Source organism: Notolepis coatsorum (genome assembly GCF_963971535.1).
Source record: "Notolepis coatsorum genome assembly, chromosome: 15".
In the NCBI taxonomy this organism is placed as follows: Eukaryota; Metazoa; Chordata; class Actinopteri; order Aulopiformes; family Paralepididae; genus Notolepis; species Notolepis coatsorum.
This window is the reverse complement of record NC_140179.1, coordinates 95,280,799-95,307,728: the sequence shown is the minus strand read 5'-3', so window position 1 is coordinate 95,307,728 and position 26,930 is coordinate 95,280,799. Positions and strand designations below refer to the sequence as shown.

Here is a 26,930-nt window from a genome sequence, read left to right as displayed (position 1 = left end):
TTTAAAAAAAAAAAAAAAACTAACAATATTTGTTATATATATATCCAGTGAAATTATTAGTTACCTGAAATTATTCAGTTTTTTGGGGGGGGGGGGGGGACCCTGGATATATCGATATCGGTATCGGAAATTAAGAGTTGGACAATGTCGGAATATCGGTATCGGTAAAAAAGCCAATATCGAGCATCCCTAATTATTATTGCAAAACAAAATTATTAAAAGTCAGTACTCAACACACAATGCATAATGAAACTAACAATTAAGATGGAAAAAATGACATGCAAGCACAGAAACGGAAAACAAAACAAAATACTTTACAGTGTTAAATACAATAATATTATTTAAAAAAGTGAATCTACTGTAAATGCAGCAGAGGTTTTGAAGCAGGTTATTCCAAAGAGTTAATGCTCTAAAAATAAAAGATCTCCTTAAAGCGGGGCAAATCAAGCTGCAAATCATATCTTGGCCTGTGCGTCGATCAAATGTCTCCGGGGGCACTTTTCTTTGTCGGGCGAGGCGGGTATCTCGATCCCATTGAGAAGCGTCGAATGCCTCCGATGCATCTGTTGTGGTGGATTATGTTGGCGACACGATGGACACCGGTACTTGGACTCGCGATCAGACAATTGGAATATTCTTTTTGGGGTACCTCCTAGTGAAGGTAAGGAATAAATAATATCAATCCTGCTTTGATCCAACCATGATTTCACCTTGATCGCAACGTGTGTGTGTGTGTAACGTTACTCCACAACGTATGCCGTTGGTGACGATCAAAGCAACAACAAATATTTCATCTCAATGCAGCGGGGGTGGGGTCACTTCATCTTGTAGGATGTAATACTGATCTCATCTCGTCGAGTTTCCCAGGCAATGACATGGAGGTCGCCTCACATCATGGAACAGCACCACACAGAGGCTCCCAAACAAATTATTATTGATTTCCAAATTAATGGATATTAATTGGCGTTATTTATGGTATACATTTGATTTAATATTACATTTAAATATTTTTGTTTGTCTGGCGGGTAGGGCTGCAACTAACGATTATTTTGGTAGTCGACTAATCTGTCTAATTTTTTCGATTAGTCGACTAATCTAACGATTATTTCTGTCACACCCTCCATATCTGCTTCCTGTGGGCGCGGCTCCTTTTCCGGGCTCTTAGCAGACTTCTTAGCTTAACATAACAGACCGACAGTAAGTTTGGGGGAACTAATGGGATAACTGGGGTTGCAACAAAAGTGCAACTAGGGCTAAAAACACAATGAAATAAAATAATAATAATAAATAATATATCCTTCTTAGCAGACTTCTTAGATTAACATCCCAGGGAACTAATGGGATAACTGGGGATGTTGTTTGCTCCTGATAAGAGTCTCAAAGTCTGGGGTGAAGTAACTCTGAGGTCAAAAATGTATTATACATTTTTTTTACTACGCATCGACGCAAAAATTCGGTGTCGACGAGTTTCTATGATCGACGCCGTCGATTATGCCGACTAATCGTTGCAGCCCTACTGGCGGGTGTTCTCGTTGGCCTAGCAGCCTGCCAGACCTGTGCGACTACAGGAGAAACACCTGGTGCACCAGAGGGCTGTGGAGTTCCTCAAGTGGCCAAACATTAGAGATCTAACTGGCCAAACAATCTCAGAGTTTTAGGCTACGTCACGGGTCACGTGAATATCACCCGAGGCGTCTGATCTAGCACCAGAACGCACACAGAGGTGTACAAGGTCTGATCAAAACAAGCTAACAGTGACGAGACCTGCAAAACTATCTTCAAGACGAGAGGGGAGAGTAGCAGTCAGCACTGTGATGGGAGGAGGCGGGGCTGTCGTGTGTGTGTGTGGTGTGTGTCTGTGTCTGTGTCTGTAACTGTGTAGCAGCTAGTGTTTATAATTATCCTCTCGGGTGGAAAAATGGCCACAGATCCTATCGACAGCCAACAGTTGCCTACAATTAGCCTAATCGCTAATCACAAATGAATTACATTAATTAAATCTCATCAGACATGTCTGGCAAAACTGAAAGCTCCAAGCATTAAAAATATCAAACTCTGACCATAAGTAAATCGGCTATAATGTCACTAATTCACGGTCTGTTGCTGAGTGCGGAAAAGTGACTATAGCTCGGGGGAGAAAGTGCTGATCGTCTTGGAATTGTTCTCTCCGTGTTCAGGAGACTCAGCCGTAGCTAGAACCACTTATGAATGAATGAAAAGTTTATTTTTGAACATGTAATTCTCCATATTCCTCCAAACAAATCACGGTATCTAGCTCCGTCAAAACAAACAATCATAACAACATTTTTTATTATTAAAAAACATTAAAAAACATAATAAAAAAAGGAATTGTAAACAACAGGTCAAGAGCAATGTGTTTGGTTAGCAGACATGTCCAAAAAAAATTCGAGGCTCTCATCCAGATTCATTCATTTTCTCCCCCCCGCTCTCTCCTCCATGATTTCAGAATCCCGGAAGTGTTGCGGTGGTCTATGGCCGCTGTGACGCCATCATTAGAATGTCCCATTCTCTAAATTCTAATCTCATGTGTGAGATTGAACGCCTGAAAGGGTTAATAATAATATGACGTGAAAGAGTAGGCTGGAATGTGTTTTTAGATCACTAAGTTCCTTCTAATCGTGCGGTTGGCAGGTCCTCGTCAAGTCGTAAAGTCTTGACATTTCCAAGTTTATCACCAGGAAATCACATTCAAAACGGCTGACCAAAGTGGTAAATACCAGTGGTAAACTCTGGCAGGTTCCATGATACCAGAGTTTATGAGTTGTGTGACGTTTCACTGACCTTTCACCTTTTGTGGCGCAAACATACTTTATTATGGACATGGAGTAGCACATGTGATGTTGACATGCTGGGATTCCAAAGAATTGCCCAAACTACCTGCATCAAGAAAGAAATGTTGAATAATCTGACTCAATCTACTACCTTGTTTCTGATTTGTCCTGACTTTACGACCTAACTGGCCAACGCAATCACCTTGTGTATAATATGATTTGTTCACATGATAAATATCTGACTTTGCGAGTTGACAAGGACCTGGTGAATGCACAGTTAGATTAGATTATGTTATGATTATGTTAATTTACTGTATTGTCATTGGAGAATAAATCAAGGTTTGAATGAATACAGGTACAGTACAATGAAAAGAAGTTTGGCATCCAGAGTGCAAATGTAACAGTAAAGTGCAATAGCAGACGCAGTATACAATGTACAGGTGATTAAACCAGATATCAAATATATAATAGTGTTAAAGTTGGCAGTGGCACTTGCATGAACATCGCGACAGGAACTGTTCATCCCATCTTTAAGAGTAGAGTATATTTGCAAACTGCAGACACTATTTCCTCAAAAACTATTTCCAACTGCAGTAGAGGCCCAACCGGAGGAAACAAGTGTCTGCAGTTCGCAAGAGGTCTGCTCTCCTCTCGGTGACGTCGCCCGGAGGAACGTGTCACGTGCGGCTGAGCTCTCGAGACGCAGAACACATTGAATCAAGAATCAAGAGTTTTATTTGGTGACACGCGTCTGTCCTCCTCACAACAGAACGATGGGATTATTAAGGTTGCCGATCAGAGGCAACAACCGCACCCAGAAACTGAAAGTAAAACTTTGACGTGGGGATCGTCACGACTATCTTAAAGGGTCCATGTTGATCTTTTGTATCTTTCTATCGACGTACTCATCTGTGTTTGATTAGGTTGTTTGTCAACGAGGAGTCTCTGTCGGTTGGACAGGGTTGATGACATGACTTCTCGCCCTCTGTGTGTGTGTCTCTATTTCCTCTCTCGCTCGCTCTCTCTCTCTCTCCCCCCTCCTCTCTCCTCTCTCCGTCACTCATGTTCTTCTCCCACCTGGAGAACTGTGTCTCTCTCTCTCTCTCTCTCTCTCCCCCCCTCACTCCTCTCTCTGTCACTTGTGTTCTCACACCTGGAGAACTCTGTGTGTGTCTCTCTCTCTCTCTCTCTCTCTCCTCGCTCTCTCTCTCTCTCCCCCCCTCACTCCTCTCTCTGTCACTTGTGTTCTCACACCTGGAGAACTCTGTGTGTGTCTCTCTCTCTCTCTCCTCGCTCTCTCTCTCTCTCCCCCCCTCACTCCTCTCTCTGTCACTTGTGTTCTCACACCTGGAGAACTCTGTGTGTGTGTCTCTCTCTCTCTCTCTCTCTCTCTCTCTCTCTCTCTCTCTCTCTCTCTCTCTCTCTCTCTCTCCCTCACTCCTCTCTCTGTCACTTGTGTTCTCACACCTGGAGAACTCTGTGTGTGTCTCACTCTCACTCTCTCACTCTCTCTCTCTCTCACTCTCTCTGTCACTCTTCTCTCTGTCACTCTGTAGCATTTATCTACCCCGTCATCAGGCTCTGTAGTCTACTACTACATTATTCTATTTATTTTTTTAACAGTTTTGTTGGACTTTACTACATAAATGGACTTTGTGCTGATGATGAGCTGACTGTAGCCTAGGGCCCTAGGCTACTACATTATTATATTTCTATGGTTATATGGTTACTACACTTGTTTTGGACATTACTACATAAATGGACTTTGTTCTGATGGGCTGTCGGTAGCCTGGGGGACACTTAAAGCATTTTAATTGCCTGGGGAAACCATTAATGACTAATCATACACCGCTTCCGCTTGTGATTTTGTATCAATACTAGTTAAGGTTGCCATGGTAACACGTGTCAGCAGCCTACTGATGCAGCACGCGGCACATGATCATGCTTTTTCATAGCTTGTAAATCGCCGATTAGTAGCCTGTTTTTTGTAATGTGACTTTTTCAACAAATATTTCTTGTCAACGTGGTTCCTGAGTACCATTGGCCTAAAGTATCCATCCATCGTGCTCATACAGTAAGTGATGGTATTAAGGGGCTTAGTGTGTTTGTATGAGGGTCGATGGGTCAGTGGGTGGTGGAAGTGGACCGGTCCAGGTCCATTTTATAAATACTTTGTCCTCATTTATATCCACATAGGTGGACAGGAAATTCAACCCGTTTTGAACTTTTTGTAACTGACGGCCCGGACACATTAACGATTTGACGATTGATTGTATCTGAATTCCGAAAGCCTTATGGACCCTGATTTACACTCGATACTTATGCCATCAGTTATGTCACGGGCACAACCGCACAAAAATGGATTTCCTCTGCATTGCTATCAGATCCTCCAGGGCCCGAGGAGCCGGAGATGGTTTGACTTGCATCGTGATTGGAATGTCACATTAGGCCCGGGTGCAGTCCAGCCACAAGGCTGCCTTCTACAAGCTATGCAGCGGAAACATTTTATTTCAACGCTGATTTTGAATAAATATCCGACCATGGGGGCTGTGTGACGGGACACTTTCAGGTCAAGTGTGGGCACACACAACAGCAATAATTAAGTCAATCCAAGTGATACTACATAATACTACAACTCCCACAATAATTCGGAAAAGTGCATTACCGGCCAGATCCTGGTAGTGGTGCTGTCTCGAGAATGGAGTACTCCTTGTTTTCAGACCGGATGTAAATTTTTTTTTCATTCAGGCCTACTTTTTCTATTAGCCTGAAGCTATGCCTTCATCAGATCGCATGGAATACCTTTTGCGACGCCGAATTCAGTATGCAGTAAAGGAATATAGCATCAGCCAATGGACATATCGATCTACCAGATGGCGATCAATAACTGGGAAATCCTTTTTGGGATCCAACCGGCCACAGGTAAGAACGATTTCACGTAGATTTCATGCTGATCAGGCCTCGTTAGTATTAGCCAACCAGCCGATCAGTGTATGATGCTACAATAACGAATGCCGTTATTGGTAATCAATAATCAGAAATGACCCCCCCCCCCTCCTTTCATGCATTCATGGTGGAACATGATACTATAAAATGGGAACGTATTGATGAGAAAATTATTTAGTGTGGTGATTTTTGGCTGGTAAATGCTGAGTGGCTAGTGACTTTGGAAAACCACTAGCCACAGCAGTGGCTAGTGAGCCAAAAAGTTAATGTCAAGCCCTGGATAGATGGATAGATAGATAGATACTTTATTCATCCCCTTGGGGAAATTCAGGTATCCAGTAGCTCAGTGCAGTTGACAGACAATAAATACAAAAAACTAATACAACAAACAAACAATGAAGGTCAGCGCTGACATTTATAAAGTTCCAATGAATAAATAAATAAATGGTGAGCACTATTGCAGTGTTAAGTAAAACAATTATAAATGCACATTGTCCAATGCGGGCGGGAAGCCTGCAGCCCAGGTCTTATACTGTAGCACTAAAGCTTTTCTGATTTACCTATTTTATTATGATGCTTCCTGTAAACATTAGTCATACATATCTGTGTAGGGCTGGGTGATGTGGCCAGAATATCATATCACAATATGTTTCTTAGTTTTGATGGTACAACAAAATGTGACGTTATTTTGTTTCCCATCACATATTATGACACATGTCATCGTCTTGATCATGGTGCTATTTCATTCAAAGTGGTTTGTCATTTTAGAATGCATTGGCTTAAACTAGGACTGGAAGGTGTACACAGAATATGATGGTATACTGTACCGTCATCATGGATCCATGCTGAGGTTTACTATACTATACCATCATCCACAGTATATACAGTACACATATAGAAAAAGAAAATATAATATACATACTGTATATTTTTAAGTTAATCAAAAAAAGATTCCTTGCAGCAAAAGTAAAAGAAAATAAGACCATTTTGATTGGAATAGCACCATGACAACTGTATTATACTGAAAAACTATACCGTCAAATACTGTTATACCGTCAAACTACAAACCAAAAGAATAGTGATATGATATTTTGGGCATAATCGCCCAGCCCTAGTTTATACAAAGAACAAACCCTGGCCTCTACACACTATTATGAAACATGTTGTTCCCAACATGTCAACAGCCATATTACTTCGATTAGAACTGTGATAGGCCTAGGAGTCGGACTGGCCAAGACTAACAGCATAAAGCTTCCCATAAGATAACATCCTTTGTTAATCCCCTTGGGGAAATGCAGGGGTCATAAGAGCACAGGGGCGAGAGGAGGTACAGGCAGGGTAATAGAAATGAGAATATAAATACATGAGAATAAAAAATATAAGCCTAAAATTAATAAAAAAAAAAAAAAATATGAATACTGAATAGAAAACAATAATTGGAGAGTCTGGTCAGTTGGACAGGTGACATGTAGGCTATACTATATTGATGATAATAACACAATGCATTTGTGATTTGATTTGGTTTTATTGACAACAAACATAACAACATTGACAGATCAACATTTGTATTAGCCTTGTCAGGGATAAAACGAAAAGTCCAGGACTTATTTCCATCGATGTATGTATCATAGACAGATTCTATCCTAAGCCAACAGCCGCCAGCAACACTGTACCATGACTTTGTCAGCTATGTTGATTTTATCCTTATTGATTGACCGGTTGGTCGCCAGATGGATTGACCCGACCGCCATCCAGAGCTACTAGGTTACAGCTCACGACACAAACCAGTTCTTCAGATTCACGATTCAAGAGGTTTATTCATCACATACATACATGCATACATACATACATACATACATACATACATACATACACAAGACATATAGTGAAATGAAGGTGGCCATGCCCGCTTCGATTGTGCAAAAAATACAAATAATAATAGAATAAAATAATAGAATGGAAATAAAATAGACATGATAAAAATAAAGATAAAATACAAAAGGCAATGAGTCCTATGTACACTTTCTATACAATATACAGTTCTGCCCTATGTCACTATGCTATCCTAACTATACTATACAAAAACATCCAGTTATGTTTTTTTTTCTTTTTCCTTTAAAGTGACCTCTTCTCATGTGATTAAAGTGATCTGTGGTGTGTTTGTGTGTGAGAGTGCAGATGTATGATGTCATGTGTGTGTTCATGTGTGCTTGTGTGCGTAGAGAGATCAGTGTTCAATGTTCTGATGGCCTGGGGGAAGAAGCTGAGCCTTCATTATTCATCCCAGTGTTTCCCACATGTTGTAAACTTATTTGTGGTGGTAGGAGGTTGTTAGTGGTGGTAGATGGTTATCTGTGGTGGTAGGAGGTTGTTTGTGGTGGTAGATGGTTATCTGTGGTGGTAGGAGGTTGTTTGTGGTGGTAGATGGTTGTCTGTGGTGGTTGGAGCGGAGGTTATTTGTGGTGGTTGGAAGATTTTTGCATTGAAAACCCACGACACAATTGACAGATATATTTATTTAACATTTGGTGAATTAGAACATTATATAGCTGACTTAACGTTATCAAATGTCAATGTGAAAACCTTGCGGGGAAGACTAGCTAGGTCAGCTAGCTTAGCTTGATAACGGTACCTTGGCTAAAGTTGGGGCTATTCATAATCCAGCAATAATGGCTGCAGACCTGCAAGCAAAGTACACCAAGTTCCAAGTGCCAAAGAATAAGAGTCTGAGGCGGAGTCTCAAAAGAGAATGTTGAATATTTATTGGGCATCGAAATTCACAACATACACCCGTCTCGTTACTAGCTAACGTTAACTGAACCGGTGCCTTCAGGATAGTCCAACATACAATGTCCCAACCATAGGTCCCAACAACTTCTTCTTCTTCTATGGGGGTTAATGGCGGGTCGCAACCACAGAAATGCGCATACCGCCACCTAGGGCTGCACGATTAATCGTTTTTTTATCGAAATCGCGATTTGGAATGATGCAATTATCAAATCGCCAAGCCTGCAATTAAAAAAAATAAATAAAAATAAAAATAAAAATGTATTTAACCAGGAAGTCCCATTGAGATACAAGATCTCCTTTGCAAGGTAGACCTGGCCAAGATGACAGCAATAACATTTGCAATACATCACACAGCAATAAAATGTGCGATACATCACACAAGAACATAATAAATATGCATGTATACAATACATCACATGTAAACACAAAGCAGAATAGTCTACATGATAGTAAAAGTGTATAATACAGGGTAATACAGTAATTTTGCAGTTGGGACCCGATTACAGAAAGCAGCAACATTCTTCTTGTAAATTTTTTTTTAAATAAACGTACGCACTACCATGAGAAAACACTGCATCTCAATATGTGGAGTGAAACTGTGGAACAGTCTAAATGTGGTGCTAAAGCAATGTCCAAACATGAGACAATTCAAACTGATGTATAAGGAAATTATGTTCACAAGGTACAGGGATGAAGAAGGGACTTGATATTCACGGGTGTTTACATTTTTATTTTGTTTTCTATTTTATTTTATTTTATACATATATAGTTTTTGTTTTGCATATATATATATATATATATTTTTTTTTCTTTTCTTTTCTTTTTTATGTTTAAAATAGTACACTCATTTGAGTAGTGGAAAAGGGGTAGGATTAAATAAGTGTATACTTCTTCCTACTCCTTTTCGAACATGCAGATTGAGTTGTTTTTCTTTTTTGTTATTGTTTGTTGTATTCATTGCATGTTCGAAATAAAGACTTAAAATCAAATCAAATCAAATATGTTATAATCGCATCGCAAATCGCAATCGCAATATCTGTCAGAATAATCGCAATTAGATTATTTCCCAAAATCGTGCAGCCCTACCGCCACCTACTGTACAACCCGGATGTCCCAACAACAGTTCCGTGGGTGAATTATGTCTAATCACCACAAGCTAGTCATAGTATTCCCATGATGTGTTTTGCCATACAACATGGCAAATGCCCTAACTCATTGAGCACAGTTATAATAATAACTTTATTGACGGTTGTCAATTAATGATACGAATCTATACAATCACCTGTTGTTGAATAAATACCATTACTTTCTAGTTATTACAAAAAAAAACAGTACATGTAAAACCGTATCTGTTAAAAAATAAAAATACGTTTTTTATAAAATTTTATAATTCATATAATATATTTTTCTTTTGTTTATGCACTGGTATCGGATCAGTACTCTGTATCGGACGATACCCAAATCTCAGGTATCGGAATTGGATCGGAAAGGAAAAAATTGTCTACTATCTGCACATTTCTAATCTGCACTATCTACAGCTGGTCGTGGCCAATACAAGCTTTTGAAGCACAACCAGGATTGTTCTGGGATTTTATTTTTACATTTGGCTGATAGTAGAATTGACATTCTTGTGACATTTTCACTGGGATTGCAGTGAATTTCAGTTAACTTCCCCTTTTCATTTACACGGAACTGTCTATTTTGTTGTGGGGAATGTTGTCATTGTCACCTGCACACAGGGAACAAAATAAGTACCAGCCAACCGCCAATGGCTGGTAAAAAATCTGCCTGGCTGGTAGTTTTTAAAATCTACCAGCCAAATGGCTGGTAAGTCAAAAAGTTAAGTTTGTTCCCTGAGAGCAGAGCTACACAGCAGTGCGCCTATTTTGCGAGCCGAAATAAGTCTGTGGTTTTTTCTTCTTCTCACAACGGGTCAAATGCATCTAACATGCATTGCATCGTCCCCATTCCTTTATGCCCACATCGCCCGAAATGAACGTTATGTTAGCGTAAGCTAACAAGCTAATCCTGATCAGCGGCAGAGCCATAGAGAACAGCAGACAGTGTGGACTGGGGAAAGGGAAATGGGGGGGGGGGGGGGGGCACTCTCCCTTTCTCTGTGTGTGTGCGTGCATTTGGAAAGACGATGAAGTCACTAGTCAGGACTCAGGAGAGGAGTATATTGTAGTAAACTGAGGATTACTGAGGATGCACAGATAATGTTGATATTCAAATATAAAAAGGTTTTCGAGAGGAGTGGAAGTTTGAAGACAGACTAGACTACAATATGATGCGGGGGTGGTGAGTTGAAACAGTGTGTGTGTCCCCGACCCCACTTCTATGTTTTAATAAATTATTTGCATTTAAAACTATTAACGCTGACTCATTCCTTCAGTCCACTCAAAATTATGCTAATATACCTTATGTTGTTTATGATATTAATTGAAAATAGCATATGAGAGTATTATATAGTAATAATAACACATGGCGATATACTAAAAAGCTATTTATAATTTTTGGCTGGTAAAAAATCTGCCTGGCTGGTAGTTTTTAAAATCTACCAGCCAAATGGCTGGTAAGTCAAAAAGTTAATTTTGTTCCCTGCCTGCACACTCATGAGACAGATCCCTTGCCTATCGGAAGACTACATTTGTACTCAAATGTTTATAATAATCCGCAACGGCCGATATGTTGGGCAAAAGCAGTCAAGCGGATATTGGTTCTAGGTTATACTTTATTATCCCCTTGGGGAAATTTGTCCTCTGCATTTGACCCATGATCCTATTTGCTATTTTAGGAGCAGTGGGCAGCCACCCAGTGTGGCGTACGGGGACCAACTCCAGCCGTACTGCCAGTACCTTGGTCAAGGGCGATGACAGGAGTATAATATATATATATAATGTATATTATCTCTAGTATGCATAAAGCATTATGGTGTGGGAGGTAACTGGAGTACCACACAAACACGGCGTGAACATGCAAACTCCACCCAGAAAGGCCCCCTGCCGGGGTTTGAACCCAGGACCTTCTTGCTGTGAGGCAACAGTGCTAATGGATTACCATGGTATCGGCCTTAAAAAATAAACATATGGGTGCATCCCTACTTTCTTGAGAGATGCAAGTTAACTTTCTCTACTGATGGCGACATGATTCTGCACTTTTGGGAGATGATTCATACACCCTATGATCTCTATCGCGTCTGGTCTGTAATGCACCCTTTGACGATTCATTAATTTTTGCTTTTTGAACAGTGGACTGCCTATTTGGGCAGTGGCCGTCTGGTCTGCCCTGTGTGATTGATGTAATGTCATGTTGAGAGAGGTGTCTGGTCACGGGTCAGTCTGTGCTCTTTCTAAAGCCAGGTGGCTGTCTGGAGGACGCTGTTATCTGATGCATCCCCTCCCTCCCATGCTTTATCCAAAGAGTACAAATGAATTAGGAAGCGAAATCCAATCTGGTTCAGTTTACTGAACATAGAAGAGAAAAGAAAACCTCAATCGGAAGGTTGAATCGGTACAGTTGATGCAGAGCTAAACCAGCAGCTGTAGTCGGAATACCGGCTACGTCATTTCATTTTACAGTCCGATATTTGAATGTCCTGCTCCCATCCCTAGTTTGACCCCATGATGGTGCGACATGGTGTTTGCTTGGCCTTAGTTCTGAGTCCGGATAACTTGGTTGTTGACTACTTGTTGATACCAAGGGCAAGGTCTATAAATAATGAGGTTGAGTCATAATGTGCAGAAATAAATCTTGTATGTACGCAGAGATGTAATGGTTAGACCTCAACTCCTCAAGGCCACAAGTATCCAATGGCTTGGGATCAAATCCTACCAGAACCTTCTCTCCCGTGTCTGTCTACTGTCTCCCTCTCAGCCTTCCAGTTCCTACTGTCTTTGACTCTTTGTCTCTCTACTGTCTCCCTCTCAGCCTTCCAGTTCCTACTGTCTTTGTCTCTCTACTGTCTCCCTCTCAGCCTTCCTACTGTCTTTGTCTCTCTACTGTCTCCCTCTCAGCCTTCCTACTGTCTTTGTCTCTCTACTGTCTCCCTCTCAGCCTTCCTACTGTCTTTGTCTCTCTACTGTCTCCCTCTCAGCCTTCCTACTGTCTTTGTCTCTCTACTGTCTCCCTCTCAGCCTTCCTACTGTCTTTGTCTCTCTACTGTCTCCCTCTCAGCCTTCCTACAGCCAGTCCAAAACGAATGTCGGTCCCAGTCTTTCCAGTGATTGTCCCATCGTCGCAAAATATAACATTCAAAAACATATAAATATGAATATCATGCGTATCTTAATTTTTTCCATGCAATGTGCCTTTTGTGTTGGCAGCCATTTTGAAAAGACAAAAAGGGCAAGTTTGCATGGTCACACCCCAACACATGATATGTCATTGGAAATCTACGGTTGTCCTCTGTAAGGAATGTCAGAACTCAATAGTGACATGTATAGTATTAGAGCAACTAAGCAAAAACCAATGGGCACTACAGTGTACAATAATTTATTGCTGGGTCTCAGGAGGATATAACAAGTCGGATTTCTGACAAAATAATTTCTGTATTACCATGCAGCATCACCCATTCCTAACTTTACATGACCTAGATCACAGAACTGGGTTATGATGAAACATAATACCTATTATATACCTTTTGATTTGGAAATAGTATCGTGTCCAGGCAAGCAACGTGAACGACTTTCGCAAAATGCACATATCGCTCCATAACTGTAGCGGCACGGTGGTGTAGTGGTTAACACTGTCGCCTCACAGCAAGAAGGTCCAGGGTTCGATTCCCGCTTGGGGACCAGGTTTCCATGATGCCAGGTACCCAGGTGGGGTATCTCCCAGGCCTTTCTGTGTGGAGTTTGCATGTTCTCCCCGTGCTCGCAAGGGTTTCCCCCCCGATAAGATAAACCCAATGGAAAAACATGCACAACAACAGATCGCTAACGCTGTGGCGTCCTTGACGAAGACGGACAGGAGCACTTGGATTGGTCCCCTGGCGCGGCTCACGTTGACGCCTGTCTGCTCCCGGCTGCCCTTGGGGGGAAGGACGACGGGATGGGTTAATCGCAGAGACGAATCGCATCAGCGATCCTACAGACAATGCATGCGTGTGTGTTCCGGTGTGTGTGTGTGTGTTGTGGATAATAGCCAATGCCAATTAAAGACCTCTGAGCAGGTCCTGCATTATTATTAAAAACTCAGCTTCCAGGCATTAGCCCGCATCACTCTGAAGCCATAGAGCCATAGTATTGTCTCCATAGCTATAATATAGAATATAGATATAGCTCTGCAAACATCGTGAAAATGACCATATTCTTAAGCGTGGCCACAGGCAGTGCAGATGGGGAAATAGCGTGGCACTGAAAGTGTTAAGGATTAAGGGCGGTATAGTTAACTTTAGTACATGTTATTCATTGATATGGGCTTGCAACCTGACAAAAAGAGATATATTATATATATATAAACTCAATATCTCTCTTTTTGTCAGGTTGCAAGCCCAGGGCCTAACGGTATACAACCAATATAAGTTAACTAATATAATACTAACAATCATGAATATAATACATTTAATAGTCAATATAGGCTTTATAATACATACATGCAGAGAGAGAGAGAGACTGGGGGAGAGAGAGGCAGGGAGAGAGAAATACGGCAGAGAGAGGCATGGAGAGAGAGACAGAGGGAGAGAAAGAGACGGGGAGAGAGCGAAAGACAGGGAGGGAGAGAGAGAGAAAAAAGAAAGTCATAGAAGGAAAAAAACAGGAAGGAAGGAAGTTGGGTCTTTCTCTCATACGTCTACAAACTACTGTGACCACAGCCTTTCCTCAGTCAACTGACCCTGGGAGTGAGAGAACACACACACACACACACACACACACACACATACTGTACATACATATACATACTGTACATACATATACATACTGTACATACATACATACATACATACATACATACATACATACATACATACATACATACATACATACATACATACATACATACATACATACACACACACACACACACACATATACACACACACATACACACTTAGAACCGTGAGGGATGGTAATGACGTAAGCAGGAAAGTCTGCGCTGTGATGTTGGAGGCCCCCAGGGGCCTCTAATCTGACCTCGTGAGAGGGGGGGGGGGGGCAGAGAGAGGGAGAGGGAAGGAGGGAGAGATAGATTGATAACTAAGAGAGAGACGGACAGACAGACTGGGTATGGGGGAGAGAGGGAGGGAGAGAGAAAAAGGACAGATGGGGGCGTACATTATTTGTAAGGATTTTAGGTGGTTTCTCTGTCATATGTGAGGATCTAGTCGACCATATGGGGGCCTGGGGCCTTAATCTATGGGGGGGGGGGGGGTGAAAGAGGGACGAAGAGAAACAATGAGAGAGAAGAGTGAATCAATTTTCTCTCTCTCTCTCTCTTTCTCTTTCTCTTTCTCTTGAGCCAATTACAAGAGGGCCTAGGCATATAAAAAAAAATATAGTTTGGTTCCTGTTGGTTGTCAGTTAAGGCCATGGGTAGGTAGGGAATTTATTTAATTTTTTATTTAATTTTTTTCCATGGCGACTATGGATAGGGAATTTCTTTATTTAATTAAAATGTTCACGACAACATGGATGCATGTACTCTGCCAGCATGTTTAATATCCATAATACTATATCGTTTTTTTTAACTCATACAATTAATCTGGTCGCACCTAAATCGGCAGGGTCGGTCGGCAACCGGAACCAAACCATTTCTTCTTTTAGGCCCCAGATGACGATGCCGCCACAGTGAGGAACTTCCTGGTTCATGGGATCACGTGACCCAGATTTATAACTGGAAGACTAAGCTACTTCTTACAACGCAATTTGTCTTGAACGTTTCTATGGCGAAACACTGACTGGCCCATCATCATCATCTTCTCATCCCTTTAACAAGGCCACTGTAATAACAAACAGGCCAAAAACTATAGGGGAATACCACTGATTTTCATTAGACTTCATTATGTTCACTCAAACATGTTATGGCCTCATAAAGTCAGAGCCCCATTCGTTGTCTATGGAGCAGCCCCAGATTTTACATCCCAGTGACATCATCACCAGTGAAATCCCTCCACACTCTGGCACCTCAGCACCTCACTGACCTCCTCCACCCCCACACTCAGTCACGGTCCCTGCGATCCACGGACACTGGTCAGCTCTCCATCCCCCGAACCAGACTGCGGACCTTCGGGGACGGAGCTTTCAGCTTTTTGGCAGCTCCCACCCTCTGGAACTCCCTCCCTGCAGAACTCCGCAACGCCCCAACTCTGGACTCGTTAAAGAAAATCCTCAAAACCCACCTCTTCAACTTGGCCTTTAACCCCTAATTTCTCACTTTGTATGTTGTGTCTGTCCACTATGTTTCTTACTTTTGTTATTTTCTCCCCCTATGTAAAGCGACCTTGGGTCTTCTGAAAGGCGCTATATAAAATGAAGTTATTATTATCACTTATTGGAGGGTTCTCTCGCTCTCTCGCTCTCTGGCTTTAGGAGAGAGTGGCATGTGTTCACAAATACTGGACTGTAGTGATTTCATCAGTAGTCGCCTTGACATTTGGCTGAAATGGCAAAAACGTGATTGAATATTTTCATTGAATAAGCTGGTAATCATCAACCCCCTTTGAGTTCTCTGGTGAAAGCAGAGAGAAAGAAGACTGGTGGTGACTGAAGGATAAGTCGCAGTCTGAACTATTAAATTGCTCAACTTGGTCTCTCTTTCTATCCATCTCCATTTCTCCCTCTCTCTCCCACTCTCTTTCTATCCATCTCTCCATTTCTCTCTCTCACTCTCTGTTTATTTCCATCTCAATTCAATTCAATTAAAATGGGCTTTATTGACATGGGAAACATACGTTTACATTGCCAAAGCCAAACAAAACAAAACAATCAAACAGAGAAATCGTAAGAAATCAGTACATTACAGAAGGCATTTTTTTGTATGATTGACACAGTCTTTATGGTGGTTGTATTCCGTTGGATGTCCTTGCTGCTGTGTTTGCACATTGTTGTATTTCTCCCAGTAGGTATGGGCGTTTTGTGTTATTTTCCATGTTTTCAAAGTCTCTTTGGGTGTTTGCAATTTGTATGAAGTATATGTCTCTGATGTCTTGGTATAGTGGGCACAGTCTGTCTTCGCTTGGGAGCCAGGTCTGCCTATGGCAGCCTTTCTCGATGGCTAGGCTGTGCTCGCTGAGTCTGTACCTCGTCAAGGATCTCCTTAGTTTTGGGTCAGTCACAGTGCTCAGGTATTCTGCCACTGTGTACTCTCTGTTTAGTATTAAACTCTCTCTCTCTCTCTCTCTCTCTCTCTCTCTTTCTCTCTCTCTCTAGGCATCTTTTCTCACAAAGAAGCTCAACATAACAGGGAAGAGGGTCAACTTGGCGATATGGGTAAGCACTACTAAGCACTGATTCACGCTTTTTAAGTTATGTTACACTGAATGCTGACATGGTTCTAAAAGAAGTGCTTATGAGGCTGGTGGAATATGATATCATTGTCGTATACATTTTTATAGCTTGGTCTAATTACACACACAAAAACGATGTTTTGCTGAGTCATTCCACACGTACACAACACACGCATGCATGCACACTAGGCTTGCCGCAGTAGACTGTGATACCAGTGTTACTCTGTGTTCAGGCTCACCAAGTACATTACCTGTGATACCAGTGTTACTCTGTGTTCAGGCTCACCAAGTACATTACCTGTGATACCAGTGTTACTGTGTTCAGGCTCACCAAGTACATTACCTGTGATACCAGTGTTACACTGTGTTCAGGCTCACCAAGTACATTACCTGTGATACCAGTGTTACTGTGTGTTCAGGCTCACCAAGTACATTACCTGTGATACCAGTGTTACTGTGTTCAGGCTCACCAAGTACATTACCTGTGATACCAGTGTTACACTGTGTTCAGGCTCACCAAGTACATTACCTGTGATACCAGTGTTACACTGTGTTCAGGCTCACCAAGTACATTACCTGTGATACCAGTGTTACTGTGTTCAGGCTCACCAAGTACATTACCTGTGATACCAGTCAGCGTTTCCGTTAGCCGGTAATTACCGGTTTTTGACCGGCAAAATCTGTTGAAGTCCGACAAATCTAATCTCTCCGGTCATAATGTCCGGTGAAAATAATTCCCTCTAAACACAATTAGATTATTTGAATTGTATTAAAATAGGCTAAAATTAAATAGCCTATGCGATGAACGAAACAATCATTACATTTGTCGTTGCTTCACCAAGCAGCCGGTCAATGACATCCTGTGTCAGCGAGCTGGCAGCTGATATATTTACGTGAAGCATGGCTTGGCAGGGTGCAGTACTCCAATTCAGCCATTGGCAATTCAGCTGTTGGGTGGGGGCGCTGCTGACACCGCTGCTCTGCTCTGCCTGCTCCAGTGCTCCATGCTTCACGTAAATATATCAGCTGCCAGCTCGCTGACACAGGATGTCATTGACCGGCTGCTTGGTGAAGCAACGACAAATGTAATGATTGTTTCGTTCATCGCATAGGCTATTTAATTTTAGCCTATTTTAATACAATTCAAATAATCTAATTGTGCTTAGAGGGAATTATTTTCACCGGACATTATGAGCAGCACCAAGTCGTTGGGAGGTGGAGATATACATCACGGCGCAAACCCACGATAATGTTGCCGTCTCTCTGCCAAATTTCTCAGTTCTTCGCTTGATATAATTAATACAAATGTCCAATATAACGGAATTCGTTAGCTCATAAAAATGTGATTATAACAGACTGCTGTTTATTAATGTCGGGCAGACTGCCCACCGACACCTCAAGTCGGCAGCAGCACGCAGTCTCGAGGGACTTATTTTATTTGGAATATATTAATGACTGTATATACGCAAAAGTAGCATAGTTTTAAGTTAAAATATTATAAATGCCTTGATGATGTCATTCTTTATATAGGCCTATCAATTGTTTTTAAGCTCAATAAACTCTGACCGGAATTTATCCCATTTGTCCGGTAGATTGAAATCTACCGGACACTCAGACCTGCAAAAAAAGAATTCTAACGGAAACCCTGATACCAGTGTTACACTGTGTTCAGGCTCACCAAGTACATTACCTGTGATACCAGTGTTACTGTGTTCAGGCTCACCAAGTACATTACCTGTGATACCAGTGTTACTGTGTTCAGGCTCACCAAGTACATTACCTGTGATACCAGTGTTACTCTGTGTTCAGGCTCACCAAGTACATTATCTGTGATACCAGTGTTACTGTGTTCAGGCTCACCACGTACATTACCTGTGATACCAGTGTTACTGTGTGTTCAGGCTCACCAAGTACATTACCTGTGATACCAGTGTTACTCTGTGTTCAGGCTCACCAAGTACATTACCTGTGATACCAGTGTTACACTGTGTTCAGGCTCACCAAGTACATCACCTGTGATACCAGTGTTACTCTGTGTTCAGGCTCACCAAGTACATTACCTGTGATACCAGTGTTACTCTGTGTTCAGGCTCACCAAGTACATTACCTGTGATACCAGTGTTACTGTGTTCAGGCTCACCAAGTACATTACCTGTGATACCAGTGTTACTGTGTGTTCAGGCTCACCAAGTACATTACCTGTGATACCAGTGTTACTGTGTGTTCAGGCTCACCAAGTACATTACCTGTGATACCAGTGTTACTGTGTGTTCAGGCTCACCAAGTACATTACCTGTGATACCAGTGTTACACTGTGTTCAGGCTCACCAAGTACATTACCTGTGATACCAGTGTTACACTGTGTTCAGGCTCACCAAGTAGAGCTGCCGCGATTACCGCATTACCGCGGTATCGCTGGTACATCACGGCCACCGCAGAGTAGGCTGAATACCGCGTCACCGCTGTTTTTTATAATAATAATAATAAATTACCCTCCTCTCGTTGGGCTTGCGGCTCTGCAGATATACCCTACTCATCTATCGAGGTTCCAAGCGACCCTATTGGGTACCAGAAAAGTCACGTGAAACATTGCAGACCACTGATTGGTCAGAAGAGAGACGCGTCACACGTTGTAGCGTCATGCAGTGTGTTACCACCAATCGGCAAGCGCGTATTAGGTTTTTACTTCCTGAATGTCAGATCATCACAACACGGCTAATAACGTTAGCTTTAACTCTCCGCCGGAGTGGACTACATCGCTCCTAAGGAGTACTAAACGAGACATAATGATTTTACTGTCTGCAACGAATGTTATAATAAAAGCCCTTCGTTCTATACACTTGTCTGATTGAAAACTTTATTAACAGAATGCAGAATGGGACAACTCAGCACGCTCTGAGCAAAGAAAGGAACTGAGATATGAATAGAGTATTGCTTGCCTTGCTATTGTCCGGTAAATACGCTGATGTTATTGAACGTATAACTATATAATGTTAATGCCACAAAACGAATGCCTTTATTATAAAGTAGTAACTTTATAGTAATAATAATAAGAAAGGGTCGGGGGGGTTAGGGGTAACCACCCCTGCCCGCGACACCGAGTGAACGGCGCACGACCAGAGTGGAAACTTCGAATCCGTGTTTCACTTTCAATAACTAATGCGTGCTTGCCGAATCCCAAACAATATTCATGCTGCAAAGTCATCCTCTAAAAATAGACATTTAGACTAGAGGCATATGCTATAAAGAGTAGACTACTACTAAAAAAAAATGCATTCAAACTTTTTTTTTAAATTTTTTTAATAACCGCGGCGGTAGGAAATATTTTGCAAATTTGTGCGGTAAGGAAATAATCAATACCGCGGCAGCTCTATCACCAAGTACATTACCTGTGATACCAGTGTTACTCTGTGTTCAGGCTCACCCAGTACATTACCTGTGATACCAGTGTTACTGTGTGTTCAGGCTCACCAAGTACATTACCTGTGATACCAGTGTTACTGTGTGTTCAGGCTCACCAAGTACATTACCTGTGATACCAGTGTTACACTGTGTTCAGGCTCACCAAGTACATTACCTGTGATACCAGTGTTACTGTGTGTTCAGGCTCACCAAGTACATTACCTGTGATACCAGTGTTACTGTGTGTTCAGGCTCACCAAGTACATTACCTGCCCACTGTGTATACTTCTTTTAGAAATAAAAACCTACTTAGTTAATTTTCGCATATCGGTGCCCACATTCAAATAAAAAAAATGCTAATTTGTAAAATACTGTGACCAGGGTTTGCACAAGGTCCTTGAAGTGCTTGAAGTGCTTGATTATTTTTACAAAAAAAAACTCGAGGCCTGGAATTCCTTGAAAACAGCCAATTTTCTTAACAAGGTGCTTAAAAAGTAATTGAAATTCAAATCAACCATTCGCATTGAACGTTTTGTTCTGAATCGAGAAATAGATATTTTTTTATTTAAAGTGCAACTAATTGTCGGAAATTGGTTTTTAAGCCATAAAAACCAGTTTGCCATTGTCTATAAAAACAGCGTTTAAAAGTACCCTTTTAACACTTTCACTGCCACGCTATTCGGTTATCATTACCCTTAGAATGCCAGCCTTCTAGTAGTTTCCGTGGTCGTTGCACTATGTTTGCGAAGCTGTGTGTGTTCTGTATTATAGCTGTAGAGACCCGGTGTGGCTCATTTTGACAAACATTACTTGTAGTCCAGCATGGGCATAATAGTTTGTTTCCACACGCTGTAGTTTGTAGTTTATTACACTCTAAACATCACGCATTTCCAAGATAATAGTATTTTTTCATAGATCGCGAAATAAAACGTGTTATGTGCAATAAGCCCAAACCGTTCTGGCTGATCCCCTGAAACCCTGAATACTCCCAAATCAAAGGTATATGACATGTATCATCACAAAATCATCAAGGGGGGAGGGGTCATTTTAACTCAAAACTATGATCCTGTTTGCCGAGCATGTTTTTCGTCCAGTGAAACACAGAACTGTGATGGTTAGAAAAACACGTTTCAGAATCGGTAAAATAGACATATTCCAAGAAGAAGAATTCCAAGTGATCGCGTCGCCATCGCGATTACCAGTGTATATGTCTATGTCTATACACGTTTCCATGGTCAAATACGCTTAGGCGACGGAATTTTCTAGGCGATCAGTGTGAATCTATGTCCCAGCAGGAGGAGTGGCCACTGGCCAAGCAGAAATGAAAGTTAGTGTGATTCAACCCAAGCCATCACAGTTCAGACACGGACGATACCGCCACCTGGTGATAGTCGATCGGCATTGCAGTTCTAATGTATGGGGATGGTCGAAAATGATGCAGATCGCTCTGGGCAAGTCTGTAGAGCGAGGATCAAAGTAAAAAGATCAAACGATCCAAAAACGACTTTGGCACAAAGTGTTAAAATGAAAAATAGTGCTTGGAAAAGTACTTGAAAGTCCTTGAATTTCATATTGCAATGTCTGTGGGAACCCTGTGTGACGGAGCGGCTCCCGTCACTGACTGCGGGCAGTGCACACACACGCACGCACACACACACACACACACACACACACACACACACACACACACCACATATTCTTTGGAGAGGCTCCGACGCATAGTGCGGGCAGTTTCAGTAGCGCGTGTTATAAACGTGTTTATCAAGCATGTAAATCAGACTACATTATAAACTGAACTTGCAGACAGCGGCTATTTTTAGGTTTCACTTTCACTTAGTTTTAACTAGGGCTGTCTTAAATACTTCGAAGCTTTGTTCGATGGCACAAGCTTCGAACATAAAAAAAAAATCTAAGTTTAAAAAAATAAAGTAATACTTTTTTTTTCAAATTTTTTATTTTATTTTTATTTTTACTTCCGTGTGTGCGTGTGCATGGGGCCATTGGGTGGGGCCGGGGGACAAATACATTGGAGGAAAGTAACCCAGATCAGCACTGCCCAAATTATATCATCACTATTGCCTGTTTGAAGGATATCATCCTCAAACACATATACACCACCTACACGCCTATTCTCAGTCCTTGCCCCACAATGGTGGAATGAACTACCCACCCCAGTTAGGACAGCCGAATCCCATCTTTCGCCGTCGACTAAAGACGCACTTCTTCAACCATTATCTGAAATAAAATTTTAAAAATAAAATAAAAAATATCTAACCCTAACTAACCTTACTGTCATGCACTTGTCCTAATAAACTAACCTACACTGTAACACGCAACACTTTGATGAATATTGTTACTCAGCTGATAGAGTTGTATCCTTCCTGATGACCTGTCGTACAGAACTTGTAAGTCGCTTTGGATAAAAGCGTCAGCTAAATGACTAAATGTGAATGTAAAAAGTTCCACACATAAGAAAGAAAGATACTGGGATGAATAAACAAAATAGGAAATAAAATGTAGAAATGCATGCAATAATAAATAAATATGAATCTCCATATATGAAATAGAACATTTAGATAAGGTGCTACTGAGATGTTTTGGTGAGTTCTTTGTTTTTTTGTGAAGTAGCCCTTCTTAAAAATGCATGAACATTCACTGATAATTGGTCTGTAGTGGAGTCTACAAGGTCTACATTGCCAGACCATGTAGAATCCGGACCTTGTAGACTGACATAATTCTGTGCATAGTTTAGTCTACACAGGCCATATTTCAAATAATCAAAATCTTACTTCATTCATCTTAAACATTCTTGATTTGGGGGATTGGTAGTTCCCATGAAATCTGAAGTTGTTCAAACGACAACAGCGATCCACCTTGAATTAAATCACACTGTGTTGGCTGCGTCACAGTCACGAAAGGGGCTACTTAATTCATTAATCCAATCCACTTTATTTATAGAGCACATTTAAAAACAACAAAGTTTACCAAAGTGCTGTACAAGTCCCACAACATAAGATAAAAAAATATATATATATATATATATATATAATTCTTTTTTTTTTTTTATTAATTAGTTATTTTTTTATTCGAAGCTTCGAATTAAAATCGAAGCTCGGCCCCGAAGCTTCGATTGCCAAAAAAAATTCGAAGGTCAGCCCTAGTTTTAACTTCCCGTGAAGGAGAGAAAGAAGGCTCTAGAGATGACAAGTTGCACAACGATAGCAGAGGATTCTTATTAAACCGTGCAGCAGCGAGAGCTCATCTGGAGGAGAAGAGCTCAGAGGACCAGTCCAGACCAGCAAAAGTACGTTTGTTGCGCGATGCGCTAAATAAGGCTGCAGCTACATTGGTCCATCCGTCAATGAACAGATAGAAAAGTGACTGATGGTATTACTGTTTTAATTAGAACCTGACATCAACTCCGTCTGTCCAACAAATGGATACTGATTATTGAAAATGTATTAAAAAACGGATGAAGACTAGGGATGGGTACCTTTCACATTTGAACCGGTACCGGTACCTGTGAATCGATACCGGTACCCAACGGTACCTTTTTTCGGTACTTTAGTCTCAAGAAATGTAATTTACCTACCTCAGTCGAAAAAAAAAATCCAAACTTCAAATAACTACAATTTTGACAGTTTTCGGCTTGTCATTGCTCCGACTGCTTTGTTGTTGAATCAAGTCAAATCCTAGGTAAGCATATATTGTGCGTGTGAAAGTTGACATGAAAAAAAAAAGGTAAAAAAAAAAAAAGATTAATAAAAAATATTTTTTTTTATTTTTTTTTTTTGTTTCTCACTTGATTCGATACTCGGTACTACCGACGTGTTTCGGTTCGGTACCTCAAAAGTACAGAATTCGGTACCCATCCCTAATGAAGACAGACAGACACAGCGGATCAATGTAGCCGCATAACATTAAAGATCAAAGTAAGCGCTATACAGATATTGAGCGTAATTTTGTAAAATGTCTGGTAATACCGGCGGTGTGAGTTTATTAGTCATGGGAAATTCCACATCACCGTGGCAACCCTAATGCAAGCAAGCTCTCGCTCGCACACACACACACACACACACACACACACACACACACTTTTAAGTCTTATTCCATGCACACAAACACCGACTCCCATTCCTCCCAATCCCTGCCCTGTGTGTGTTGTGCTGTTGCCAATGATGGTTTCACTAATGTGAGGTTGTGAGGAGAAACACATTTTTAATGGCTCTGTCTCTGTCTCTTTCCATCTCTCTCTCGCTCTCTCTCTCTCTCTCTCTCTCTCGCTCTCTCTGTGTGCTTCCCTCTCTTCTATCTCTCTCTCCCTCCTATCTCTCTTCCCCCCTCTCTCTCCTATCTCTCTCTGTGCTTCCCTCTCTCACTATGCTTCCCTCTCTCCTCTCTCGCTATCTCACTGTGCTTCCCTCTCTCCTATCTCTCTTCCCCCCTCTCTCCTATCTCTCTCCCTCCCCCCTCTCTCCTATCTCTCTTCCCCCCTCTCTCTCTTTCTTTCTCCCTCCAGGACACAGCGGGACAGGAGAGGTTCCATGCGTTAGGTCCCATCTACTACAGAGACTCCAACGGAGCCATATTAGTCTACGACATCACAGACGAAGATTCTTTTCAGAAGGTTCAAAAACACTTATTCCACCAGTCAACATCTTTGTGTTTGTCAGTTTATTTTTTCCTTTGTTTCACACCACGCACATTCCTCCTTAAAATAGATCTGGTACCAGGTTAATATAGGGTATCTGTCTTATCCCCTTCATTAAAACCTGACACCAGCAGCCTGGAGAATGGTGGATTATATATCGTCTTTGTCATTCATCATCTTTGTCCCAAACTGATGGTCCAAGTCAATACTGTTGGCTAAAGTCTATTATTCACCTCATTCACTTTTAGCTAAGAACGCTTTTCAATGAGCTGATGACTAATTCACTTCCATGTATTTCAAAGCACAAAAACTACGGTGGTGAAAAAGTAATCACTTTTTTACTATTTTGGTTCTTGACGTGGCATTTCCATAGTGAAATGTTAACATTGGAAGCAGCGTTCGCACAAGATCCTTCAAGTGCAGTGCTTGATTAAAAAAAATATATATAAATACAATTTTTACTGGGATTCCTTGAAAACAGCCCATTTTTAACAAGGTGCTTAAAAAGTCCTTGAAATTCAAATCAACCATTCGCATTGAATGTTTTTTTTCATCCATGATCAAATTGTTCTGAATCAAGAAATCGTTTTTCTGAATCAAGAAATCGTCGCACGATCCAACTGCTTTTCCTCATTTCTTCACGTGTGATGCTCTAGCTTGCTCTAGCTAGCAAGCAGGCCAAGAAGATGTTTAAAACCTCTTAGCATGCAACGGCCCACATGCGCCCGGAGACATTTGACCGTTGCACAGGCCAAGATATAAGGTTTCAAAGGGTGCTCGATACTGGGAGGATGCGGCCGGTATTGCACTTTGGCATTCTCAGGATGATTCCCCATGTTAACCCCGAGTCCGTGTGCCTCAAGCGATGGCGCCCAATAACGGGTATAATCGTTGTTGGCGGGGGTGTTAAGAGGTAAAAAAAACGGCATTTAAAAGTAAATTGTATCCTTCGAGTGACGTCCTTGAAAATGAGAAATAGTGCTTGGAAAAGTACTTAAAGGGGACATGCATTGCTATTCCTTGCACTATTTGGGCAACTTTACACAATTCCTGTGAGTCTATTGAACACATCTGTAAGGTTTATTAAAAAAAAAATCATTGTTTTGTATTTCTAATGTAGTACTCAAAAGCATAATTTTAATCCAGCCGCAGGATTTCAGGCTGTTATTGGATGGGCTCCGCCCATAAGCGCTTTCAGTGACAGTCACCCACACAGCGGCATACATACGAGAGAGAGCGAGCGAGAGAGAGAACGAGAGAGAGAACGAACGAACAAGAGAGAGATGCGTCCCCGACACACACGCAGTCAAGTTTGTGTGTGTGCCGACGAGGGAGAGAGATGGCGCACACACATTTACACACACTTCTGCAGTCCCTCCCGCCGTCTCCCTCTCTCTCCTCGCTCGTTCTCTGCCTGTCAAACCCCGTTTGAGGAAGTGTCGGGTTACACTATGCCTACGTCCCCGACACACGCAGTCAAGTTTGTGTGTGTGTGTCCCCGACGAGGGAGAGAGATGGCGCACACACATTTACACACTTCTGCAGTCCCTCCCGCCGTCCCTCTCTCTCTCTCTATCTCTCTCTCTCTCTCCCTCTCGCTCGTTCTCTGCCTGTCAAACCCTGTTTGAGGAAGTGTCAGGTTACACTGCACTACAACCATAGAGGGGGCGTTACTGCAGATCAGTACCCTATTCACATCAGGAATACCGTCAAATCAGAACGGCTTAGTTGAGTGTAGGGATGGGTATCGTTAGGATTTTATCGATACTACTACTCTTATCGATACTGCTTAACGGTTCGGTACTTTATCGATACTCTTATCGGTTCTTTTTGGTTCTTTTTTTGCAAGAAAAAAAGACAATTAATTAAGAACAGAATCAACATTGCTTTATTATTTATAAAT

At 41.5% G+C, this 26,930-nt stretch overlaps 1 protein-coding gene across 1 annotated transcript in view; it reads left to right on the top strand.

Annotated features, from left to right (window-relative positions):
• The window catches only part of rab21 (RAB21, member RAS oncogene family), a 55,599-nt gene that overhangs the window by 7,151 nt on the left and 21,518 nt on the right, over positions 1 to 26,930 (top strand). The window contains exons 2-3 of the mRNA XM_084330469.1: positions 16,898 to 16,957; positions 24,896 to 25,003. Coding sequence (XP_084186595.1) covers positions 16,898 to 16,957; positions 24,896 to 25,003 — 168 coding nt within the window. The remainder of the gene's footprint in view (positions 1 to 16,897; positions 16,958 to 24,895; positions 25,004 to 26,930) is intronic.